The sequence below is a fragment of the Notolepis coatsorum genome (assembly GCF_963971535.1).
Source record: "Notolepis coatsorum genome assembly, chromosome: 13".
In the NCBI taxonomy this organism is placed as follows: Eukaryota; Metazoa; Chordata; class Actinopteri; order Aulopiformes; family Paralepididae; genus Notolepis; species Notolepis coatsorum.
The window spans coordinates 110,322,760-110,346,561 of NC_140177.1; the positions used below are offsets into that span (position 1 = coordinate 110,322,760).

Genomic DNA, 23,802 nt, shown 5'->3' on the forward strand with positions numbered 1-23,802 from the left:
TACGCTATATGAGAGGGAAATAAACCAATCATACAAAAACAGATTCCAGATCAGCATGCCGACACGCAGGGCGTCGGCTCTCTTAAATCCTAGAACACCCCCTGTGAGTGGCTAACAGAATGAGATGGTCGCTGCGTGTAGTCCAATCACAGACGTTTATATTGATAGTTGGCTGCTGTCTTGCTCGATCAGGAAGAACGGCCATAAACATTCCAGTGTCAATCTGCCTTTTCTGCATCTGGGATTGCTGAGGGGAAAAACCCTAGTTATTTCTTCAACGTGAATACAATCATCTAATGTTTTAGGTTATATCCCTCTGTACTGACGAATCAGACGTTAGTGCTTCGATTTGGTCCATGTCTGCTCCGGGCACAGAGTGAGCTTGTCGGCGGAGGAGAAGCTCGCTAACCTGCTGCTAATACTAGTAGGTATTTGACTCACGTTAAAGTCGCGAACTGACAGCCACATTAGCACACATTTCGCTTGACAGCAAACTGCTTCCAGGTGTGAACATAATCGAAAGCTAGCGTAATTTACGTTTGTTTGCTAACACAGATGAACATGAAATGGGGCGCTATAGCCAGCTGTCAGACCCATTCAACAAGTCAGTACATATGATGATGATGATGATAGCCGTTTTGTCAGCAACAATTAAAATTACGTGGAAGTGATGTTACCACCTTGCTCAAGTGCAGTCTTTCTGAAGAGCTAATTAGCTTTTTTACTAATATAATGTGTTGACAACGAGTTACAATTCTTTCTCTTTTCGCGTTCTCTCAGTTCCTTCATACTTGCATGGGTCACTGAGAGGTCAGCCATGAGTGGGGAGCCAGACGCCTTGGCAGTGGTGCATCAGCTAAGGGATCTTGCTGCTGATCCCATGAACAGAAGGGCCATAGTTCAGGACCAAGGATGCCTACCTGGACTCATTCTTTTCCTAGACCACCCCAACCCTCAAGTAGTCTACTCTGCTCTCCTGGTAAGGCCTCCTGTTGTTGGACTGACGTTCAGTAGTAGAGCTCAAATGGCTGAATCAGTTTATTAATTGACCAGTTAATCACTTAAATTTGTGCTCTTCATAGCTACACTTGCGTCATTCCTTTTATCCTCTTCCGTTCCACATGAACTGCTGAAAGACAGAAAGGCTACAGCACCTAATAACCATGGAAGGGACAGAGAGCAAAGCCATGGTGGTGGAATCCACTTAATACTCACGGAAGCATTAAAGAGAGCTCTGAGGTCCCCTTGGCTCCTTTCTACCCTAAGCCTGATGACCTTGGACTGAAGTGGGTAAACACAGAGGTGATCTTGTGCCTGCTAACTCTCTCTCTGGTTTGACCGTTTACAGGCTGTACGTTACCTGGCAGAATGTCGAGCCAACCGGGAGAAGATGAGAGGCGAGCTGGGCATGATGTTGAGTCTACAGAACGTCATGCAGAAGTGAGTGTGCAGTGCTCTTATCGTAGTACTATTGGGGCAGTGGTGGTGTGAAAGGTTGGAGACGTGGGCATGCAGCCCAGTGGGTCAGTGACTCAAATTCCCTGGAGCAGCAGGGAAATCCCTCCCTACCACAGCTTAAGTGCCCCTGAGCAAGGCACTCAACCACGCTTCAACTGTTGTAGTACTGCTGGTCAGTGACCAACAGTAGATGACTGTGGTTGTACCGGGCAGCTCCCTGGTGTGGAGGTGTGGTTGTACCGGGCAGCTCCCTGGTGTGGAGGTGTGGTTGTACCGGGCAGCTCCCTGGTGTGGAGGTGTGGTTGTACCGGGCAGCTCCCTGGTGTGGAGGTGTGGTTGTACCGGGCAGCTCCCTGGTGTGGTTGTACCGGGCAGCTCCCTGGTGAGGAGGTGTGGTTGTACCGGGCAGCTCCCTGGTGTGGTTGTACCGGGCAGCTCCCTGGTGAGGAGGTGTGGTTGTACCGGGCAGCTCCCTGGTGTGGAGGTGTGGAACTGTATAAGTGACACATGGTTAAACAGAGCAGACATGCTCAGTCATCATCTCCTATTGGCCCACCGACATTATAATTTTTTGCACATTCAATTCTAATGCTAGAGAGAAATTGGTATCGTATGAAACTAGAGATCACAAGGAATCCGTTGATGCCAATCACTTCATGCAAGCTTACCTGGAAAGGCAATATATTATATATATTATATCTAGAGCTGGGCGATATAACGATAACGATAAATATCGCGATATATTTTAATAATCGATATCGAATATCGAAATTTAAAAAAAATCGAAAAATCGTTTTTTTTTTTTTTTTTTTTTTTACCTGCAACAGGGCAGTTTTAAAACCATAGACAGTGGACAGACTTGTCTTTCTTGCCTGCAACTTAAAGTAATGGCTTTGCTTGTCCAAATGACAATACTGACCAAATTCAGATTTCTTTTTCTCTTGTCCATTTATTTTGTTTGCTTTCTAATTTAAAATACATTTTGAAACCGTCTGTACACAGTAGGCTATGTGTGCTAGCAGAACTAGACTCCAGTCACGAGTCACAGTGCACATGTGCGGTGGTTTGTCCACCAAAAAAGCGCCAAAAGATCGAAAATAAACTAGCAGAGCCAGAACTGTTCAACTCCTCTGGAGCCACAGCCAGCAGAGAAGCCGGTTTACTTTAGCTTTTAAACCAGCTGCAGCCTGAGAACTGGAGTGTGAGGGGATGTAACACTAAAGATGGCGGCAATGACAAAGAATTGCTGCAAAATAAACATACATCTGTTGTTAAATTTTTTTTTTTTTTTTTTTTTTTATACTTCTAACAATTCGATAATTATCGATATCGAGAAATAAAATAAAATTATCATATCGTTATCACGATATGATTTTTTTCCATATCGCCCAGCCCTAATTATATCTCATTCCTAGTGCAATTGTAGTGTTGGCAACTGTAAACCTAGCTGTCCTCAACCAGCTAAGCTAGCTAGATAATATAGCATATATTAACATTGGCATAATAGCATAATATAACATTAGTGAACTTACGTTTAGCAATTTCATGTCTCAATTGATATTATAAAATGTCATTGTTTTATGAGATGCAAAAAAATACATCTGCCACTGTGCTCTCTAAATATCGCTATTGGCATCGGCCATAGAAAAACCTGTATAGGTCCACAACCACTAGACATGTTTTTTAAGCAAAATGACTAGAATAGCTTGAAAGAAGTGCACCAGCACATTTCTTTGACTGTTAATTTGCTCATAAGGAGCTTAGCCACAAAGCTGTACTATATATGTTTTCTTGGAATCAATGTTATTACATAATTGGTAAACCGCTTACAGCTGCTTTCATTGGAATACTTTGAACTGCAACAGCATGGATCTCTTAGTGAGGGATGGACTGACTTTCACTGCAGATAACCGTATGAACTTGAGGTCACTGGATGAACATGATTGAAATATAATAAATCTTTCTCTTAAATCCCAAAAATCAAGTTCCTTTGATTTCCCACGTCTTGCACATAGCTCTTGGTATCGGATTTAAAATGTTAGATTCCCAGTTTTTAGGAATTATTACTATTAGTAATGCTAGTGGAAGTTAATGGTTGCCCAAAAAGATCTGAAAACAAACAAAGAACCATAATTGACATAGTCTACTACTATGTTGTGAAAGACGTGCTTTAGAAGGTGCAGCCTGAGAGGAAAATATGGGTCATCGCTTACAGTTTCTACCTCCAATACAGTTACTTTTTTACAATACAGATTAAGAAGTGTTTTTTTCTAGACCTTCACAGAAAGGTAAAGACACCGTTCCCCCCCCCCCCCCCCCCCCCCAGGACAACCACCCCGGGGGAGACCAAGCTGCTGGCCTCTGAGATCTACGAGCTGCTGCAGGCCTCCAGCAGCACCGAGGCGGAGCAGGAGCAGGAGGCGGCCAGCAGCAGGCGTAAGGCCCAGTTCTTCCTGGGCTCCACCAACAAGCGAGCCAAGACCGTGGTGCTCCACATAGACGGCTTGGACGACTCTGTGAGTGTGTGTGTGTGTGTGGGGGGGGGGGGGGGTAGCTGGCACCATAATGACCACGCTTACATGCACATGATAATTCTGATCTTGTTCTGGATACTCAAGTATTCCATTGTTGAGATGGTGTTTCTAAATGCCACGTGCCATTTACAATAATGGAGATAAGCTCATGTTCTGACTATGAGAAACCTGAGTGTGATCGCTGGAGTATGTTGATGTTACACCTACAGCCCCCCCCCCCCCCCCCTTTCATGCATCCATGATGAAACATAATACAGATAATCTAGCGTTGATTTCAGATTGATTATTGATCCAGGCGAGGAATGGCACGATTTATAGTGAAATGCAGTAAAACGCTGTTTGGCGGAGTTTCCTGGGATTACACAGGATCACTCTAAAACTATACTCATATTCACCACGGTATAAAACGGGAATGTATTGATGAAAAAATGATCAGTTTTTTGCATATTGACCGGAAGGAACTCGATGACAATCGACTATCATTAGATTCATAGCTATAATATTTAATAAAGTTTTAGCACTACAGACACCGGCATGTACCCCCATTTCATTACAGCGCTGGCACACACAACCTCTGGCGTCCAATGAGTTAACTTGTGGTTACAAATACATTTGATTTGATCTTTATACAGTACGATCTAATCTACAGAGACACTAGTGGCTGATATATATATATATCTTGACTCCCAGCGTCTTTCTCTCCTTCCCTGTTCAGAGCCGGAGGACGCTGTGTGAGGAGGCCCTGCTGAAGATCCGAGGCGTCATCAGCTTCACCTTCCAGATGGCCGTGAAGAGGTGCATCATCCGCATCCGCTCCGACCTCAAGGCAGAGGTGAGGGAAGAGTGTCAAGCAGGCATTTACTTAGTCCATAGTGTCAAGACGGGTGTTTAGTCCATAGTATCAGACGGGTGTTTAGTCCATAGTATCAGACGGGTGTTTAGTCCATATTGTCAGACAGACAGGTGTTTAGTCCATAGTGTCAGACAGGTGTTTAGTCCATAGTGTAAGACAGACGGGTGTTTAGTCCATAGTGTCAGACAGACGGGTGTTTAGTCCATGGTGTAAGACAGACGGGTGTTTAGTCCATAGTGTAAGACAGACGGGTGTTTAGTCCATAGTGTAAGACAGACGGGTGTTTAGTCCATAGTGTCAGACAGGCGGGTGTTTAGTCCATAGTGTCAGACAGACGGGTGTTTAGTCCATAGTGTCAGACAGACGGGTGTTTAGTCCATAGTGTCAGACAGACGGGTGTTTAGTCCATAGTGTCAGACAGGCGGGTGTTTAGTCCATAGTGTCAGACAGGTGTTCAGTGTATTCATTGCCGAATACACTGTACTGTACCCAAGTGTATAACCCGCCATATGATGTGGTAAGTTATACACATTTCAAAGTATGTTCAGACCACCAGCAACTGCATCACTATAGTGCTGTGCTACCGATATCTGCTAACAAACTGCTAGCTGCCTTACCCTTGTTGCAGCAATAGACATAATAGCATTGTTGGGCATGTGATTCATTGCAGACAGGCAATTCCTGGATGTAAAATCTGTGGATGGTTTATCACTGCAGACTTACTGTCGACATGTATCGAATTGTCTCCGATATTAACCCTTTCACTACCAACCGTCTGTAGTGAAAGGGTTAACCTTCTGTAGTGTGGTTGTGAAAGGGTTAACCCTTTGTCTTGTGACAGTGAAAAAGGGTCAACCTTCTATATTGTCACAGTGAAAGGGTTAACCATTTTGGTAGTGAAAGGGTTAAGCTCTCTCATATAATGAATGGATTCTTGACGACGAGCTGCTCGGGTCGCTTGTGGTCTGAATGTACGATTTATACAATGCCTTGTTTCCTCCGCAGGCTCTAGCCTCCGCCATCGCATCGACCGAGGTGATGACTGCTCAGCAGGTGGTGAAGGGGGAGAACGGAGAGGAGGTTAGAGTTCTCCTTCATCTGGCCGCAGGGTTTCATAGCCACAGCCTTTATTGTCCAGGACTCGTTGTCGTCTTAGACCCCAGGATACTTTTACCCATGGTGTCATAGATGTGACTCATTGTTGCATGTAGTGAACTGGTCCTACACAAAGGGCCATGCCTGTGAGCCGCCACTAGGGGCAGATTGGCTAACCGTGAGTGAATGAATGATGATTTGAATGACATTGTGTATCCCTTTTTTGTCTATGTCAAAAAAATTCTAGATATCCTGATGAGCACCCAGTCTTATTGCCGTCTTGGATCCTGAACGATTATATATATATATTAGATTAGCATACTGTACCTTATGTGTATACTGTGTGTATACTTACTTTATCAAAGCATATTTTAAGCATTTTTTGAATATATATATATATATATTGTTGTAACTATTTATTGTAGGGCAAATCTAACTTGAGAGGGCATACATACCCTCATCTTGCACCTTGAATTTTTACACTGCCTATTTTTATTGTTACTTCTCCACTGTACTATAATTCTATGACCTGTATCATGTCTTCTACTACCTGTACCCCTCCTCCCCCCCCATGCTGCTATGATGCCTGAATTTCCCCCAAGGGGATCAATAGGGCCTAACAAAAATAATGGTTGGTTTCAGGTTGCCGACCGACCCTGCCGATTTAGGTGCGACCCAATATATTTTATGAGTTTTAAAAAAAAAATTATATATTAAAAAAAAAAAAAATCCGTTTTTTTTTTTTTTTTTTTTTTTTTTAAGAATAAAGTTTCATAGAAATCTTAGTCAAACATTTAGTATTATGGATATTAAACATGCTGGCAGAGTACATGCATCCATGTTGTTGTGAACATTTTAACCCTTTCACTGCCACACGACAGCCGGTTAACCCTTTCACTGTGACAATACAGAAGGTTAGCCCTTTACTATCACACAACCGACGGCGATGCTAATGATGGAGCATCGCCGTCGGTTGTGTGATAGTAAAGGGCTAACCTTCTGTCGTGTGGCAGTGAAAGGGTTAATTAAATAAAGAAATTCCCTATCCATAGTCGCCGTGGGAAAGAATAAAAAAAAAAAAAAAAAAATTCCCTACCTACCCATGGCCAAACTGACAACCAACCTGAAACCAACTATTATTTTTGTTAGGCCTAAAGGAATATCTCAACTTATCTCGTGTTTCTTTCTTTCTCCTCGTGTCTCAGGTTCTGATTCCGTTCCTGGAGGACGGTTCCGTGTCGGTGGAACACAACGTGGACCTTCCGGACTACCTGCCCGAGGAGGAGAGCCCGTCCCAGGAGCCCGACAAGGCCGTGACCCGCGTGGGAAGCGGCCAGGACGGGGCCACCTGGCTGGGCACCGCTGCCAACTTCCTGTCCCGCTCCTTCTACTGGTGACCCCTCTGGGGGCCCCCCACCGTCACCCTCTGGGGGCCCACCGTCACCCTCTGGGGGCCCACCGTGACCCTCTGGGGGCCCACCGTCACCCTCTGGGGGCCCACCGTGACCCTCTGGGGGCCCACCGTCACCCTCTGGGGGCCCACCGTGACCCTCTGGGGGCCCACCGTCACCCTCTGGGGGCCCACCGTCACCCTCTGGGGGCCCACCGTCACCCTCTGGGGGCCCACCGTCACCCTCTGGGGGCCCACCGTCACCCTCTGGGGGCCCACCGTCACCCTCTGGGGGCCCACCGTGACCGCACCCCCCCCCCCCGAGACACGGCACCAGAGCTACCGGCTGGTGAACACCGTACCAGCTGGAGGGCCCAAATGTGTGATGGGGATTTTCCAATGAGTGTGTATTATGTGTACACAGACGCACACACACACACACACACACACACAATCTCTCACGCGGTCTCGATGGCACTCCTACTCTGGCAAAACCCGCCGGAGAAATGCGGCACAAAGTGAACCACGGGAGAGAGGACGGGACTCTTTTGGAATGGATTCTAGTTACATAACCGTTTGGGGTTTTTTGAGTTAATTTTTTTTTGAGTGCGAACTGCAATGACATTGTTTCTGCTGCACATTGTAAACGGGTCCATGTTTGTGAAAATACCAAATAGTCTTATGGAAACAAACGTGTACTACTGTGTTTTGGTATTATGTCTCACTGGACAATCGCCACAACCGAAAACGTTGGCATGAACAAAGCTGCAGAATCCCTCGTGTGGACGGATCGAAAAGTGTGTTTTTTGCGTTGAGTACCCCTCCTCTCAAAAATATTTATCTTACTTTTTCCCATTTGTTTCGCCATGAAACAACTCGACCTCTTAAATTTCTCTTTAAAGGTGCTATAGATAACTTTTATGTGGAGTCATAATTAATTTTTACATCCAGAGTTTTTAGAAATGTATGTAATAAAAGTATTACCACGCATGGTTGATACTACACAGACAACCCCCCCCCCCCCCCCCCAGAAAAACAAAACATTAATTAATTTGTCTAATTAATGTTGCATGTCCAAATTTGTTGTTTACATGATGTGCATGTATCCCCTCCCTACTTCCGTTTTCCCCACGTGGAATTCAGCTGATCATGTGTAAATCTTATCTATAGCACCTTTGTAATGGTCTGTTTTCCGGGGTAATGCAGCTGTAGTCCGTGACTCCAGTGTGTGCGTGTTGTTTAACTCTCTGTGCCTTTGCTTTCGCTGACCCTGTCCACTAACGACTCCTCGCTCCCTCCTCATAACCTTGACATCTGATGAGATCGGACGCCGGGTGCAAACACAGCGTTTTCCTCCACAGCAGGTCTGAAGTGTCTGGAGGTCCAGGCGTCGTGTTCTGGACCTGGCCGCTGTGTTTATAGCACCAACACCCTCCATGTGAACGCCTTCGCTGCTTTCATTTCTCCAAATGTTCTTTCCCTCCTTTTTTGAGGCACATTCCATTCAGATGTTCTGAAGGTAACAAACTCTGAATTCCCATACCTGCTTTGTGGGCTTCGGAGCAATGGTTACCAGAGATAAAGAAAATAGTTGGTAGTGTTCTTATGCTCATAAATTGATGGGAAATTAGTGACAAAAGGTTGTACATACCTCTATCCTATGTTCTCTGATATGTTAGTGACGACATGTTTTTAGTATGAACCAGTAGAACAAATGTAGGATAATTTATGGAATGGATCACTCTAAGTGAATTTGTTACATTATTTTATAATATTGTTTATTCCAACGATGGTCATTGTTCACTTTTCTAGGAACTTTCCCAGCATTCCCTCTTTCTTTTATTTTTTTCTTCTCCTTTTCTCGATGCATTAGCAGCCAAGTTGGAAGTGGAAGCAAAAAAAAAACATAACAATTCTCCCTTTTTGAATATGTGGAAATAATAAGACTAGGCAGGTCTGTTCTGCCAGGTCTGTCTATAAGTTAATGAAAGGGAATGTTTAGGGACAGGTCAGTCATCATTACCAGTGGAACATAATGACCATTTCAGTTTTCTGCAACCAACGCATGTTACAATTGTACTAAAGGCCAACATCTGTGCTGCTCAGCTCCTCATCCAAGTGCATCTCTGCATGAGGTGGTCCTTTTACAGTGGACTACCGACTTGTATTGGTCCTTAAAAAGAGAACTTTCACTGCCTCATAGACGTGAGTTAAAATTGCCAAGAGTGTGATTGTCCATTTGTGTGTGTGTGGGGGGGTAACCTTGTATAGAACTGTTGTCTAGAGATGTACCGTTATTGTTCTCATTTTGTCTTTATGTGCCCATAGCTCTCGCCTGTCCTTTTTACGACTGTCCCATCATTCCCTAGTAGAAGCCTGTACTCCCAGCTGTGCGTCAACATGAGATACTGCACTCTATTGCATTCATTTCTCCAGCATTCCTTTGTGCTTTCCGGTGATGACTATAATGATATTTTTATGAGTATATCCCATAATACAATACTTGCTCAAACTAGTGCTCATAAACTTAAAGGAACAGTTTACTTTGTTTGAGAAGGCGCTGGCACCTGCGTTTAGATTTCTTAGATATTCAAAGTTGTAGGGATTTGTTGGCTTTTTTTCTTTCTGACAAATCAGACCGGCTTTTTAAACAAAGTTTAAACGCCTTATCTGTTGTGATAGGAGCAACACATGAGAGCATTCTGAAAATGTATTTTATTAGAACCAGAACAGACTGGATCTCAAGGACATTTTCACTGGGTGAGGTTTCACTCGTGGACGCTTTAAGGAATAATTAATCTTTGTAAGGCCGAATTAGATTAATTAAATTACTGTCAAAATACCTTCAGTTTTAACTTATTTAAAAAGAATGTGTTATCTATTATTCTACTCAGGTAACTCATGTTTAAAGGCAACCCCTGCCCCATAATCTTTTATCATTTGCATCTTGTTCCGTTTCCTAGAGAAGCTGCTCACACCGTATGATTTTAAAGAGACTGCTTCACCACCAGCTCTTCTCCGTCGGTCTTGAGGGACGTGGCCCACTGTATATAAAAATTACTGTTTCACCACCAGGTCTTCTCCATCGGTCTTGGGAGGTACTCTGCTGTATACAACAAGTGTTGTCTTATGATTTACAAGAGTTGCAGCAAAGAATAAAACAATGAAAATTTTTTCGTTTGAATGCCGTCAAAATATTCTAAACTGCCCCAACATTGACAGAAAAGTGTTTTTTTTCTTTTTTAAAGAACCCTATCTGATTAGTCTCAGATGCTGTTATTTCAGTCTATCCAAAAAAGCAGGTGTTTTGGTTTTTAAATACTGCAGGGAGAAATTATTGGCATTTGCGTTAACACTTTAGGGGAACAATTATCATTTAACCGTAAAGGTAAGTAGTTTGAAGAATTGGCATTTGAGAGTGAACTTGAATCGTTCTTTACTGAATGTGTTGTTGGAAAGTGAAGTAGAAGCCACTCGAAGGATTTCAAGACTCATCGTCACATTTGATGATCCAAACTCCCCCGCAGCACATTCAAGTGACCTTTATAGTTTGGACAAAGCTACACCTGTACAGTTGACACCCTCATTACTGCACCGTTCTCATCATTACTGCACCATGTGCACCGTTCTCTCATCATTACTGCACCATGTGCACCGTTATCATTACTGCACCATGTGCACCGTTATCATTACTGCACCATGTGCACCGTTATCATTACTGCACCATGTGCACCGTTCTCATCATTACTGCACCATGTGCACCGTTCTCATCATTACTGCACCATGTGCACCGTTCTCCCCTCATCATTACTGCACCATGTGCACCGTTCTCTCATCATTACTGCACCATGTGCACCGTTCTCATCATTACTGCACCATGTGCACCGTTCTCATCATTACTGCACCATGTGCACCGTTCTCATCATTACTGCACCATGTGCACCGTTCTCATCATTACTGCACCATGTGCACCGTTCTCATCATTACTGCACCATGTGCACCGTTCTCTCATCATTACTGCACCATGTGCACCGTTCTCTCATCATTACTGCACCATGTGCACCGTTCTCTCATCATTACTGCACCATGTGCACCGTTCTCTCATCATTACTGCACCATGTGCACCGTTCTCTCATCATTACTGCACCATGTGCACCGTTCTCTCATCATTACTGCACCATGTGCACCGTTCTCTCATCATTACTGCACCATGTGCACCGTTCTCTCCTCATTACTGCACCATGTGCACCGTTCTCATCATTACTGCACCATGTGCACCGTTCTCTCATCATTACTGCACCATGTGCACCGTTCTCATCATTACTGCACCATGTGCACCGTTCTCTCCTCATGTACTTCCATGATTCACCCGTTTCCTCGGAGAGCTGAGAAGTAAACAAAATCAGTTCCAGAGGCTGTTACAAAAAGAGCCTTGTCTTGCCACTTCCCTCTCTCTCTCTCTCTGCCTCTCTTCTCTCTCCCCCTCCTCTCTCCCCTCCCCCTCTCTATCTCTCTCTCCCCCTCTCCTCTCTCCCCCACCAGCCGCACAGTGCTGTACATCCAACAGGCTGTTGGCAGGGGGCCAGCCTCCCCCTCGTGCCTCCAGGCAGTGGGGCCTCATGAGGCAGCTTTCTGCACCTCTGTCAGACTTGGCTTACATGGGGGCCACGTTTATGAGACTTCCAGCTCTGCTGACTCCTCACTACACTCAGTCTCACTTACAGTTCACCAAGAGTATTGTCTTAAACACTGAATGCACCCAATACGTTTGGACACAACGAGGTTGTCATATTCAGCCTATAAAGAAATCGAGACACCACTCTTATCATTTGCCAATAAAATGATTAGACTAGCTGACTAGACTGCTGCAAAGGAACCTTGTATCAGCAGGTTCTGGTTATATTACAGTGCTAGGCCGTCTTATGGAAGTGTGCATTGTCATCACCTTTATTTACAGTATGTTTCAACAACCAACATATCCCTATTTACTAGGGCCGACATGTGTTTGTTAATCCTTACTGTAATAAGAGTAGTAATATTTCACAATATTACTTTAATACGTAATTTACAGTTGTAATATAATGTTTATTTCCCTTATGGAAAAAAGGTATCATGGTATTTTCATAATTTTCTGGTCACTACGATGATGGTAGTGAGTGACCAAGACATTTTGGAAATATCATATTACCTTAGTATTACATCAGCATCATGGTTTAAATTGGATTAGGTTACTGTACCATGGTAATATTCAAGAGCAAAAGTGTACCATGGTGATATATGACTATCACACCATGGCAATGTGGTGGTGGTGGTAAATTATTTATACAATGTCCGATACCCTGGTGAAACTTAAATTGCCTTCAAGCTACCATGATACTTTTTGAGAGGAAGAGACCAATATTTTAGTCAAATGAGTCTACATGGATATCCATCAACCTGCCTTGTTTGGAAGTTCCATAATGTTGAGTTGGTGAAAGAACACCAACATAATAATAATGTTAACTAGCGTTGTATCTCAGTACCGTTGCATCACTTTAATGGGAATCAAATTACTTTTAGTTTCTCAATGCTGCCTATCACACAATTAATCAATTATAACAGGAGCATCCATTAATTAAAATATAAGGTAAAATAAATCAGCTAAATGTATTTTAAAGGACCATGCCAGTCTTTTTGACATGTGGGTTAATAAAGTACAAATTTATACAGAAATTACACTGCCCTTTTTTAATACTTTTTTTTTTTACCGTTACTAGAAAATAATATTTTCTGCTGATTCACCACTGCCAAGGCCATGGAAGCCAATGGTGAATCAGCAGGAAGTAATGACCATATTCTTCAGTAACGGTAAAAAAAAATTAAAAAAGAAGGTCGCCTTGATTTTTATTTTGGAATGACTTGGAACGCACATGTCAAAAAGAACAGTATGGTAGGAGTCAGCTGCAACATTACTGACATAGCTCTACTTAATGTTAGCTAATAGCAAAAGAGGATATTGTGTGGTAGATTTGGACTGGAAGACTGAGTGACATCATTAACTGGGGACAGCCATACTCGAGTCACACACAGCAATACAATCCCCCATAGATATCTATATATAGATATCTATGCAACCCCCCCCCCCCCCCCCCCATTCAAACCATCCAGTATTTTCTGCAACAGCCGCAATACGACAGACGAGACATGCGGTGGCAGTGTTGATCCAATTTGAATCCTAATGAATGTTGAGATCTGAAGCGCTCCCTCTAGCAGAGAGAGGCTACTCCTGCGCCAACACCGCACAGAAGCCTGTCTCCAAGCGACACACATAACAAGCCGCCCCACGGAGCCGTTGGTGGATGAGAGAGAAACGGGGGGGGCGGGGGTCAGCGGGAGAGAGAATGGTGCTCTGCTCACACTAAGGTTTTATTCAAGACTGACAGATATAGACCAATAATAGATACGGACATTGGGCTTGTAGCCCAACACATTCTTGAATAGTGAACTGTAGAGTGGAGACCTAAACACATCCAGGTTTTGTGCAAAAAGACTGCTGCAAATCCATCAGCTAAAAGGACAATTCCATGAATTCACTTAAGTCCCCCCCATCATCAAGACAAGTGTAGTGATCAATGCGTGGGTCATTGCAGTTAATTTTAAGCTGAATTCAAAGGGGGACATTCAGCGGGGAAGGTGATAAGTGTTCACCAATATGTTGTAACTTCTAGTAGATAAATGTGCTTTTTTTTCTAAAGCTCTTTATAATTAAAAACATTTGTGGTGACAAATATTAAAGAAACTTGAAACTTGAAAGGTTACTCAAAATAGTGTTCGGTATAGGCAGGCTGTATGGATGTGATGGTCAAAGTCTGGCCTCTTGGAGAAACACAGTTTATATGGTATTTTGATAGTGGCCATAATGACATTCATATTCTATTAAATTAAGGTGAAGAGGCCACACTCTCAGTTTCTAAAAAGCAAGCTCACACCAAGTTAGTTGATCCAAAAACATTAAAAAATTGTTGAATTCATGAAAATGTAGTTTGGTTATTGTTGCAAATTATTCAGTCAACAATTCCTTGGTGCATTGAGGGGGTGGTATGCCTGTGTTGATCCTCTGATTTTAATTAGCCCCACATGTACACCATGAACTACATGTTGCTAGTGAGGAACGCTGACCCCTTGGGAAACAGAAAATATGTGTTGATTTCAAAGCAAGAATGACCTCAAGTTCAATTCAAATCAGGAGGATGATTTTCATCAAATGTATTGGAAAAACGTGTTATAAAAGGCCTCTTGTATATAATCTATGAAATACAATTTGAGAAGTAATTATACACTGTAAAACATTTTTATCGCAATTTACATTTTTAAATAGACTTTTTGCATTTACCTTTTTTGTTTTTAAATGAACTAATTGGAGAGAGCGAATATTAAATAAAAAATGTACATCCCTCATATTTAGTTGATTCAAACAAAACTTGCCACAATAGATTCAAACATATTTATTTTAAACATTACAGTTGTTATTTATATAGCAGCTAGTGACCACTAATAACAAAGATACTCTGTTAGTGGATATTAAGATATTATACAGAAATACTATTTGCAGTAATATGCTGAAAGGAGACATCAACCTAGACTCATTATGTGATTATATTACTGATGAATACCCTGTTATGGACATGACTGTCAGAAATGCCTTTTTAAAGGCTTGTAAAATAAGGCGAATGCCTCATGAGCAAACAAACGTTTGGTCAGATATTCGTCAGCTCGTTTAAAGCTGTTCCTCCTAACAGCCGTGTTCTTTTACATGATGCATAACACTGGCAAACAAAACAAAGGATGTCACGTTGAAGGTCAGTGGTGTCTGTTTAATCATCCAATGAGGGTGTCTGTCTACGGAGAAGGAACATGGAAGAAAGGGAACTGAACAGCTTGCTGGTCGTCCCAGTCCATATGGCTGCCCTATCATCCCCAGTTGACTTCTCCAAATTAGATTTTTGAGGATGGGGTCATGAAAATATTTAATATGTCAAAGCTACATCCGACTCAGAGTGTCTTCACTGCGGATATTTAGATAATTTGCTATGCTACATCTGGTGTTAAAGGTGCCATATTATGGGAAGCGGCTTTTGCCTAGTCTTGGTGTGAATTTAACTCTGACAACAATTAGTTGCTTAGGCACTGGCAAAGCATTGGTACTCCATGCCTTTTGGACTGGGGTTGTTATCTGAAAGAATGCTCAAGGTTAAAGTAACCTCAGAACTGGCCCCACTATCTATCTGTCATCCTGTGAATAATAAGCCTATTGCTCAATGACTTTCTCAAGCACAAACAGAGATAGCAAGAGATAGAGGCATAATCCTAGTCTCTATGAAATAGTATCATGGTACTTGATACTAAATTACTAAAATTATGGAAATACCATGATATTTCCACCGCTATCTTGATTCAAATTAGATTATACCATGGTATTATTTAAGTACAAATTTGGTATCATACATAACTTTGACTATGGCAAATTATTTATATGACCAGTATGGTAAAACAACAATTACTATGAAACTACTGTACCATGATTATTTGTTGTACTTTGATCGTATGTGTAACATATACAGAGCATACTGGTCCTATTTCTTTTCGAGTCTATTCTGACTAAAAAGCCGTCGGCATCAATAAGGATGAGAATAAGACTATTACTATGTGTGTAGGATTGGATACTGTTTTGATAAGAGGAGACGAGATCCCAGCACAGAGTGGCAAACAAGCCAACATTATATGACTGTGTTACCAAGTCATTCACAGCAGCCTACAGTGTCTGCCTAGTGTGCGTGTGCACGTACACATTGTATAGGGCGTATAGGCTGTGCTGAAATGAATCATTGTGTGAAATACTGAGGTTGTGGCTCAGCCTGGCTGGGCCTACAGTACACTTCCCAGATTAGTCATGGCTACTGCTCATTTGATGTTTCACAATTTACCAGAGACGGAGGTAGAGAATCAAGCACAGTACAGCACTCCCACTCGTACATTAATGCTTCATACTGATCTTCACTCTTTTACAGAATCTGTGAAATTCAAGTTCAAGTTCAAGTTCAAGTTTCTTTAATAGTTGCTTGTCATACAGAAGTACAGAATACTTTTATACAAAATGCTTCTTACTGTTGCGCTCCAGAGACTGTGCAAGACAAGATAAGTATGAAATAGAATAACATAGTAAAATTAGAAGTAAAAAAAATGAGGTCACAGTGTTCAGTTTAGACATATTGCTATACGGCTATTGATATGGAATTCCTATATTGGTGGCCACGTCTAGTCAGTACTGATCTGCTGCTGTCAGCCACCACCACATCCTTATTATTATTATTATTATTATTATTATTATTATTATTATTATTATAAGTATGACTGCATGCAGGGTGGACATTTGTGAGAACTGAAACATACATTTTCATATGAATGCAAACATGTTTTCATCATAATTATTGAATTATGTGTAGAATTGTAGATATTGTAGATAGTAGCCTATTTGTCTTGGTGTGTAAATGTCTGAGGACATGGTAATCCAAAACACGTTTGTAATACCAACAGCCTATCCTCTTTTTTTTGGATGATATACAGAGTGTTGATTAGAGCATTTTAATCAGCATCCAACCAGAAACGTTTTGGCAGCGGATTCTGAACCGCTTGGAGTATGAACAAGAGTGATGGCTTGTACTAATGGCTGTGTGGAGATGATGGGGAGCGACTGGGCCCACCATCTGGGCTCTACCCAGGTGGTCCGACTGAGGGGCCACTGGCCAATCTGTACCACCACGAGTGGCATCATGGAGCTCCCCAGAGACTGGCGTCCGCGTGCCGTGCCATCACAGTGACAGATGGCAACGCTGCTGCCCACGGCCTCAGCTTCATTAAACTGTGACCGACATTTTTCCGGGTATCAGGGCTTGGCTTATCTTCTGTGAAATAAAGAGAGCTGGATAGGTGAGCCAGGTGCATCAGTTGTCAGTGGATTGTTTTCTTTTGAAGAAACCCTGATCGATGACAGTGTTCTGCGTATTAGCCTTTTGCAGTGACACTACATTCCCACTGAGTTACCATGGAATTTAGATGCTTGGTTTTCTGGCCTGGTTCGTTTCTAAATATACAATTCTGGGAGATGTGTCTTCTAGAGAATGGAATGTTGGCGCTGAATGAGAGTGCATCATTGTTTTTATTGTGTACTTAGCTGGTCAGCCTGCCCTAGAGAGAAGATGCATACTCAAATATTTGGAATGGAGGTGTTTTGGTGCCAGATAGCCTACAGTATTTTGCAGTTATGAAATACAAAAAAAAACATAAAAGAGATAGTATTGTTCTTGGCAGTGTTCGAGTCCTGGACTGCTTTTCAGGACTCGTGACTCGACTTGGACTTGAGCACTGATGACTTGGACTTGAGCATTGACTGCATTTGGACGTGTTAATTGATAAATACAGTAACCTTTAAAAAAATATATGCCCTAATCATTTGGCATAAGATATTGATGGCTAGTGCATTTGTTTGGCTATTGTGTCACAAAGTAAATAAACTCCCTTTGAAATGGTTACCGCTGTCTCATTTATTTTTTTATTTGTATGTCAGCTCTTTGACTGCCCGAGTGGAGGTGACTCAACCTTGGTGACTCGGACATGGATTCGGACTCGAACACTGGGGACTGGACTCGATATTTTACAACACTGGTTGTTCTGAAGGTCCAGAGTAACACATAAAGTCTGCGTTTATTATTTTGTATACCTTATATATTGTTTATATATATAAGATATATATTCTCCCGTTGTCTATTACCTAACAGTATTTATCATTCGCTTCTTTGTATATGTTCCATTCTTAACGGCGTAGGCGCGCGCGCATGCACCTGTAGACAGCGTGAGCGCATGCGCAGGGTTCTTAGTACATGCCCGGGCAGAGTGTGTGAGAGAGAAGAAACGTTTTGGTGCAGCAGTAAACAGACGGCAAGCAACGTATCTTGATAGAGAGCTGTACAGCTAATTAGATACCACCATAATATTGTCGAGCCACTATTGGCAAAGTAGAGTGACTTGTTCGAGCGAAGTGAAGTAACGTTGAGAGACTTCTAGCTGAACCCAGCAGCGTTCTGGATTCAACTACCTATTACGGACTACATGCGGGTTAGCCTTAGCATACAAGGGCTAACTAGCTAGCAACCATGCCAACGGGCGTTTGGAATATTAGCTATTAATCCTGCCATCGGGCGCTTGGAATACAGGAACCAGGTCCGTACGAGACCCTCCTCACCAGCGACGACAGGATTATCCCACGTTTGTCTGCAGCTCTCTGGAGTAGGAGCTCCAGGGAATATCGTCTCCATCCGCCATCTTGCTTTCCCCGTGCTGTTTACTCCTTCTCACTCCATTCAGAGCATCAACGGTCGAGTACTAGTAGTTCAGGACTATCATTACCTCTGACATTGTTGCATTGACATTCTACTAGTAACAGGAGATCTGCGATATATATAACATGTATGTTTGACGTTACTATTAAAGTGATTATTGAACTTGGTATCACTGTCCCCTCTCAGTTAATGGAGTGTCCGCCATTTTGTGTACCTTTAATGTCTGGCCAATTAATATCTGGTAGTGGTTTAATCTAGCATTTAAATACAGTCAGGGTTGTGTAGCCCCTTAGCTACAATTGGTCCTTCGAGCCGGAGGGTATTAGTGATAATATTAGTGATAATATGGCCAGCGGCGGACACTCTCCAACCAGATCTCCCCCATTAGTGCGCCCTAGGCGCCAGCGTCAGACCCCTCCCTACTTGGAGGGCTACGCTGTAGATTTACCTCATAGCTTATCCAAGAGGATGCTAAGCAGGGATAACCTTGGTAGCTCAAGCATGCCCAACCTTACAGAGGAGTCAACCCTAGATGTAGAGACCCAAGCTAGTTTAAGTGAAACTAACTTAGCTTACAGGGGGGGACAAGCGAGGCATGACTTGACTATACCCACAGAGCACCGCGCCCCCGAGATGGACCTCGGAGCGCATGAAATAAGAGAGCACTGCGCCCCCGAGATGGACCTCGGAGCGCATGAAAGGAAAGAGTACCGCGCCCCCGAGATGGACCTCGGAGCGCGGGAGAAGACAGAGTACTGCGCCTCCGAGATGGACCTTGAAGCGCGTGAGAAGACCAGGTCACCGCCAAGCCCAGTGAGCTCCGAATCACCATCATCAGCGTCATCCCCAAGCGGAGCCGATAGGAGGCTAGCGCAAGTCCTGATCGCCACGATAACCGCCTCGGCCGAAAGGGACCGCCTCCAGGCGCAACGAGAGAGTGAGCGCGAACATCTCAGACTGGAAGAGAGACGCCTCCAGGCTGATCTCAGACTGGAAGAGAGGCGCCTCCAGGCTGAAGAAAACATGGAGCGAGACCGCCTACAAGCCCAAATGATGGCGCAAGCACTCCAGAATGTAACTCCCCATTCTTCCACCCGGAGCTCCCGGAGATCATCACGCCAAGGGTCGAGGGCACCCTCACCGACCCGACGAAGCTACTCGGGAACCCGCCTAAGGGAAGAACCTGCCTACGTTGCAGAGCAGCTAGCCGAGTGACTACAAAGCCTGACTGAGGACGAGGGAGGACAGAGGGCCCACCCGCACTACTCCATCTCAGACCAGGAGGCTCAGCGCAGCCCCGGGCTCAGCCACGACACGCTGCGTCATGAACCCCCAACACGCCCCAGGGGAGAGTTCGAGCACCAGACAGCACTGAAGACTAGCGTCTGGCAACCCAGCCCCTGGTTCCCGCCCAGCACGAACCAACGACCCAACGCACAGGGAGACTCGCAGAGGATGCCTCTCCCCCCACGTGTGTCAGTGTCACAGCCCTCTATGGCACCCTACATTGGGACTCCCATATTCCCAGACTTCACAAGAGAAGACCGAGCGCAGTATACCGAGCTGCGTATGTGGCTAGAGACAATCATGTCAGGAGTACAGGACGAGCCATACAAGTACGTCATTCTCCTTAAGCATCTCAAGGTAACTAGAGCGCACAACATTGCGCTGGCATACTCCAATTCACAAACTCCCTATTCTGACGCCCTAGCTGCTCTCGACGGACGTTACGGACGTACGTGGGATTATGTCATTCAGGAGATACGTGAGATCGAACGCCTCCCCCCAGCTAAAGACAACCGAGCCCTGGATGACTTATCCGTCAAGGTACAGTCCCTAGTAGGGATGCTCGGGTCCCAACGAGAGAAGGGGATGTACGAGCTGTACGCCAATTCCAACGTGGTGCGCATATTAGAGAAGCTCCCCCCATTCTGCCAAGAACGTTTTCGGCGGCAACGAAACTACCGTGACCCGAATGCCCCAGAACAGTCACTGCTGGATCTTGCTGACTTCCTGGGAGGGAGGTTAGCAGCCTAAGGATTGACACCATCGCATGGGGTGGCTCGAACTTTAAAGAGGGACCGAGGAGGTTTAAAGACCAAAGCAGGCCCATCACAGTGATGCACCAGGCCGAGTTGGTGTCACGGCAGAAGAGTCACAACCCCCCCGCCAAGGGGAAATGGAAGATCGCATGTCAATACTGCGACAGCGAACACTGGCTGTCACAGTATGACGCATTCAAGAAACTGACCACCGCCGAAGTAAGTCAGTGGATTAAAGCTAACCGCCGCTGCTTCCGCTGCGCGTGCGGCCACATGGCAGCAGAATGCCGCCTTAAGAAGAAGTGTGGCAAGTGTGACGGCGCTCACCTCGAAGCACTGCACGAGAGCAACAAGCGAAACCCAGCTCCACAAAGCAACTCGAGAGCAGAAGTACTCTACATCGACCCCGCGAAGAGTGGGAGCTCCAGAGTGCTCCTCAAAGTGGTACGAGTACTCCTCAGTCACTTGGACAAGGACGACGGGTCGGAGAAGACACTCCTCCTCGCCTCCGCCGCGACTCAATTGGACCTGCGGGGCCCAGATGAGACCATGACCCTCCATACCATTCGTCGAGACTTAAAGACAATCAAAGGTGAAAACGTCTCGTTCACCATTGCAGCGATCGACCAGCCCGAGAAGCGGTACGCCATCAGCAAGGCGTTCACGAGCTACAACATAGGTTTGTCACGCTACGATTACCCCATCCCACAGCTGAGGGAAAAGTACGACCACCTACGCCAACTGCCCATACCGCCTATCAGCGGCGCTACACCGACCCTACTCATTGGCTCCGACCACGCGGACCTCATTGTCCCTACTGATGCGATCCACATCGGACCCAGAGGATGCCCTGCGGCGGTTAAGACCCGGCTGGGGTGGACGCTCCAGGGCCCCCTCTCCGGGCCTTCCAGCCGACCAATGTCCACACGCTGCCTTTACACCAAGGCGAGCGACACAGACCACACTCTCCTACAGCACGTTGAGAGGCTATGGACACTAGATGCGCTGCCATTCAAGAATGAACGCAAGATGGTTCAGTCCAAGGAGGACAAGTATGCCATTGCTCTACTAGAGCAGAAGACTACGAGGGTCGAGGTCGACGGAGTGCTAAGATACGCGACCCCACTCTTGAGGCGAGAAGGGATGCCCACTCTGCATGTGCCTAAGGGAGCGACGCACCACTACCTACAGAGCACTGAGCGGCGCCTCGCCAAGAATCCCCCACAAGCAACGATCTATCGCGCAGAGATCGAGAAGCTGGTAACGGCCGGCCACATAAAGAAAATCGATGACCACGAGGCAGAAGGGACGACAGAGTCCTGGTACGTGCCCCACCACAAGGTCACCCACAACGGAAAGAACCGCATTGTGTTCAATTGCAGTCATCAGATTGGACAGCAGAATCTGAATAACCTACTCCTGCCCGGTCCTACACTTGGACCCTCCCTCCTCGGCGTCCTGATACGCTTTCGTCAGGACAAAGTGGCCATCAGCGGCGACATCAAGGGGATGTTCCTACAAGTTCGACTGATGGAGGAAGACAAGCCTTTACTGAGGTTTCTGTGGAGGGAGAGGCTCGACGACGAACAACCCTCGATATACCAATGGGAGGTACTCCCCTTCGGCACCACCTGCAGTCCGTGCTGCGCCACGTTCGCGTTACAGAAGCACGTGGCCGAAGACCCCGGAGCTGACGATGATGTCCGACACAGCGTTGAACGAAGTTTCTACATGGACAACTGTCTACAGAGCGTATCCACGCCAGAAGAAGCCGAGAGCATCCTAATGAAGCTACGGGCTTCGTTAGCCAAAGGTGGATTCGACCTCCGACAGTGGGCCAGTAGCGACCCTCAAGTTCTCCGGAAGCTCCCTCCAGAGACTAAGGCCGCTAGCAGCGAGACCTGGATGGCGCACACCCCAGGCGAAGCGCAAGAGATGACTCTGGGCCTCGTCTGGCGCTTCAAGACGGACTCGCTTCACTACCGAAACACACCTCTGAGGACGGACCAGGAGACGTCCACGACTAGACTGACCACTCGGCGGAGTGTGTACCGAACACTCGCCAGCCAGTACGACCCAATGGGGTGCATTCTCCCCTACACCACCCGGGCGAAGATGCTGGTGAGAGAATTGTGGGCCAAGGAGCAGGGCTGGGATGACCCCATACCCGAGCACCTAGCCACCACATGGAGAGAGTGGGAGGATGAACTTGTCTTACTTCGCGAGGTTGCCATCCCGCGGAGTTACTTCCCCCCTACCGTGCGACTGGAGACGTGTCAGATAGACCTGCACGTCTTCAGCGACGCCTCTGAAGTGGCGTACGGATCAGTGGCCTACCTGAGAGCTCGAGAAGAGGGAGGAGAAGTCCACGTAGCCTTCGTCCTGGCCCGCTCGAGGATCGCTCCCCGCAAGCAGCAGTCGATCCCGCGACTAGAGCTCTGCGCAGCTCTGGTAGGCGCGCAACTCGCCAAAATGGTGCAAAGTGAACTCACCATACCGGTGCGTGAGATCATCCTATGGTCAGACTCCATGACCGTGATCACCTGGATCCAGTCCGCCTCCTGTCGGTACAAAGTTTTCGTAGGAGTCCGAGTATCCGAAATCCAAGACCTGATAGGAGCGGAATGTTGGAGATATGTTGACACCAAGCAGAACCCAGCGGATGTCATCACACGGGGGATGTCCCTAGCCGACCTCACCCGTCCTAACTCATACAGTGATGGCCCAGAATTCCTCAGACTCCCGGAGGAGAAGTGGCCTATCTCCACACCGCGGGATGCGAACCAAGACGAGTCAGAAATAAAAAAGTCCATGTTCTGCGGGCTGAGTCAAGCCCCGGCTCCAATGGGCCCGGACCTAGACGACTGTCAAACTATGGAGAGTGCCCAAAAAAGGACATTCTTATGGCACCACCCGGAGCTCCCCCCCACCACAGACCTCAGTGCATCTGCCTACAAGGAAGCGGAACTTCTTGTGCTGCAGAGGGCGCAGAGAGACTCTTTCCCAGAAAAAAAAGGAGTGTTTGATAAGGGCAAAGCCAGTCCCCTCAGACAGT

General features: G+C 45.5%; 1 protein-coding gene across 3 annotated transcripts; it reads left to right on the top strand.

The window, feature by feature from the left end:
• Positions 1 to 188: 188 nt before the first annotated feature.
• LOC311239090 (armadillo repeat-containing protein 1-like) lies at positions 189 to 10,470 on the top strand. Of its 3 annotated transcripts, none has more exons than XM_084327326.1 (7): positions 189 to 428; positions 781 to 979; positions 1,349 to 1,440; positions 3,785 to 3,974; positions 4,708 to 4,824; positions 5,851 to 5,925; positions 7,146 to 10,470. In XM_084327326.1, exons 2-7 carry the CDS (start codon positions 818 to 820, stop codon positions 7,335 to 7,337), a joined length of 828 nt encoding a protein of 275 aa, XP_084183452.1. In that variant the 5' UTR covers positions 189 to 428; positions 781 to 817; the 3' UTR covers positions 7,338 to 10,470. The 3 variants fall into 3 exon arrangements, with proteins under 3 accessions (XP_084183452.1, XP_084183451.1, XP_084183453.1); XM_084327325.1 differs by having other exon boundaries at positions 189 to 424; XM_084327327.1 differs by having other exon boundaries at positions 192 to 279.
• Positions 10,471 to 23,802: the final 13,332 nt, after the last annotated feature.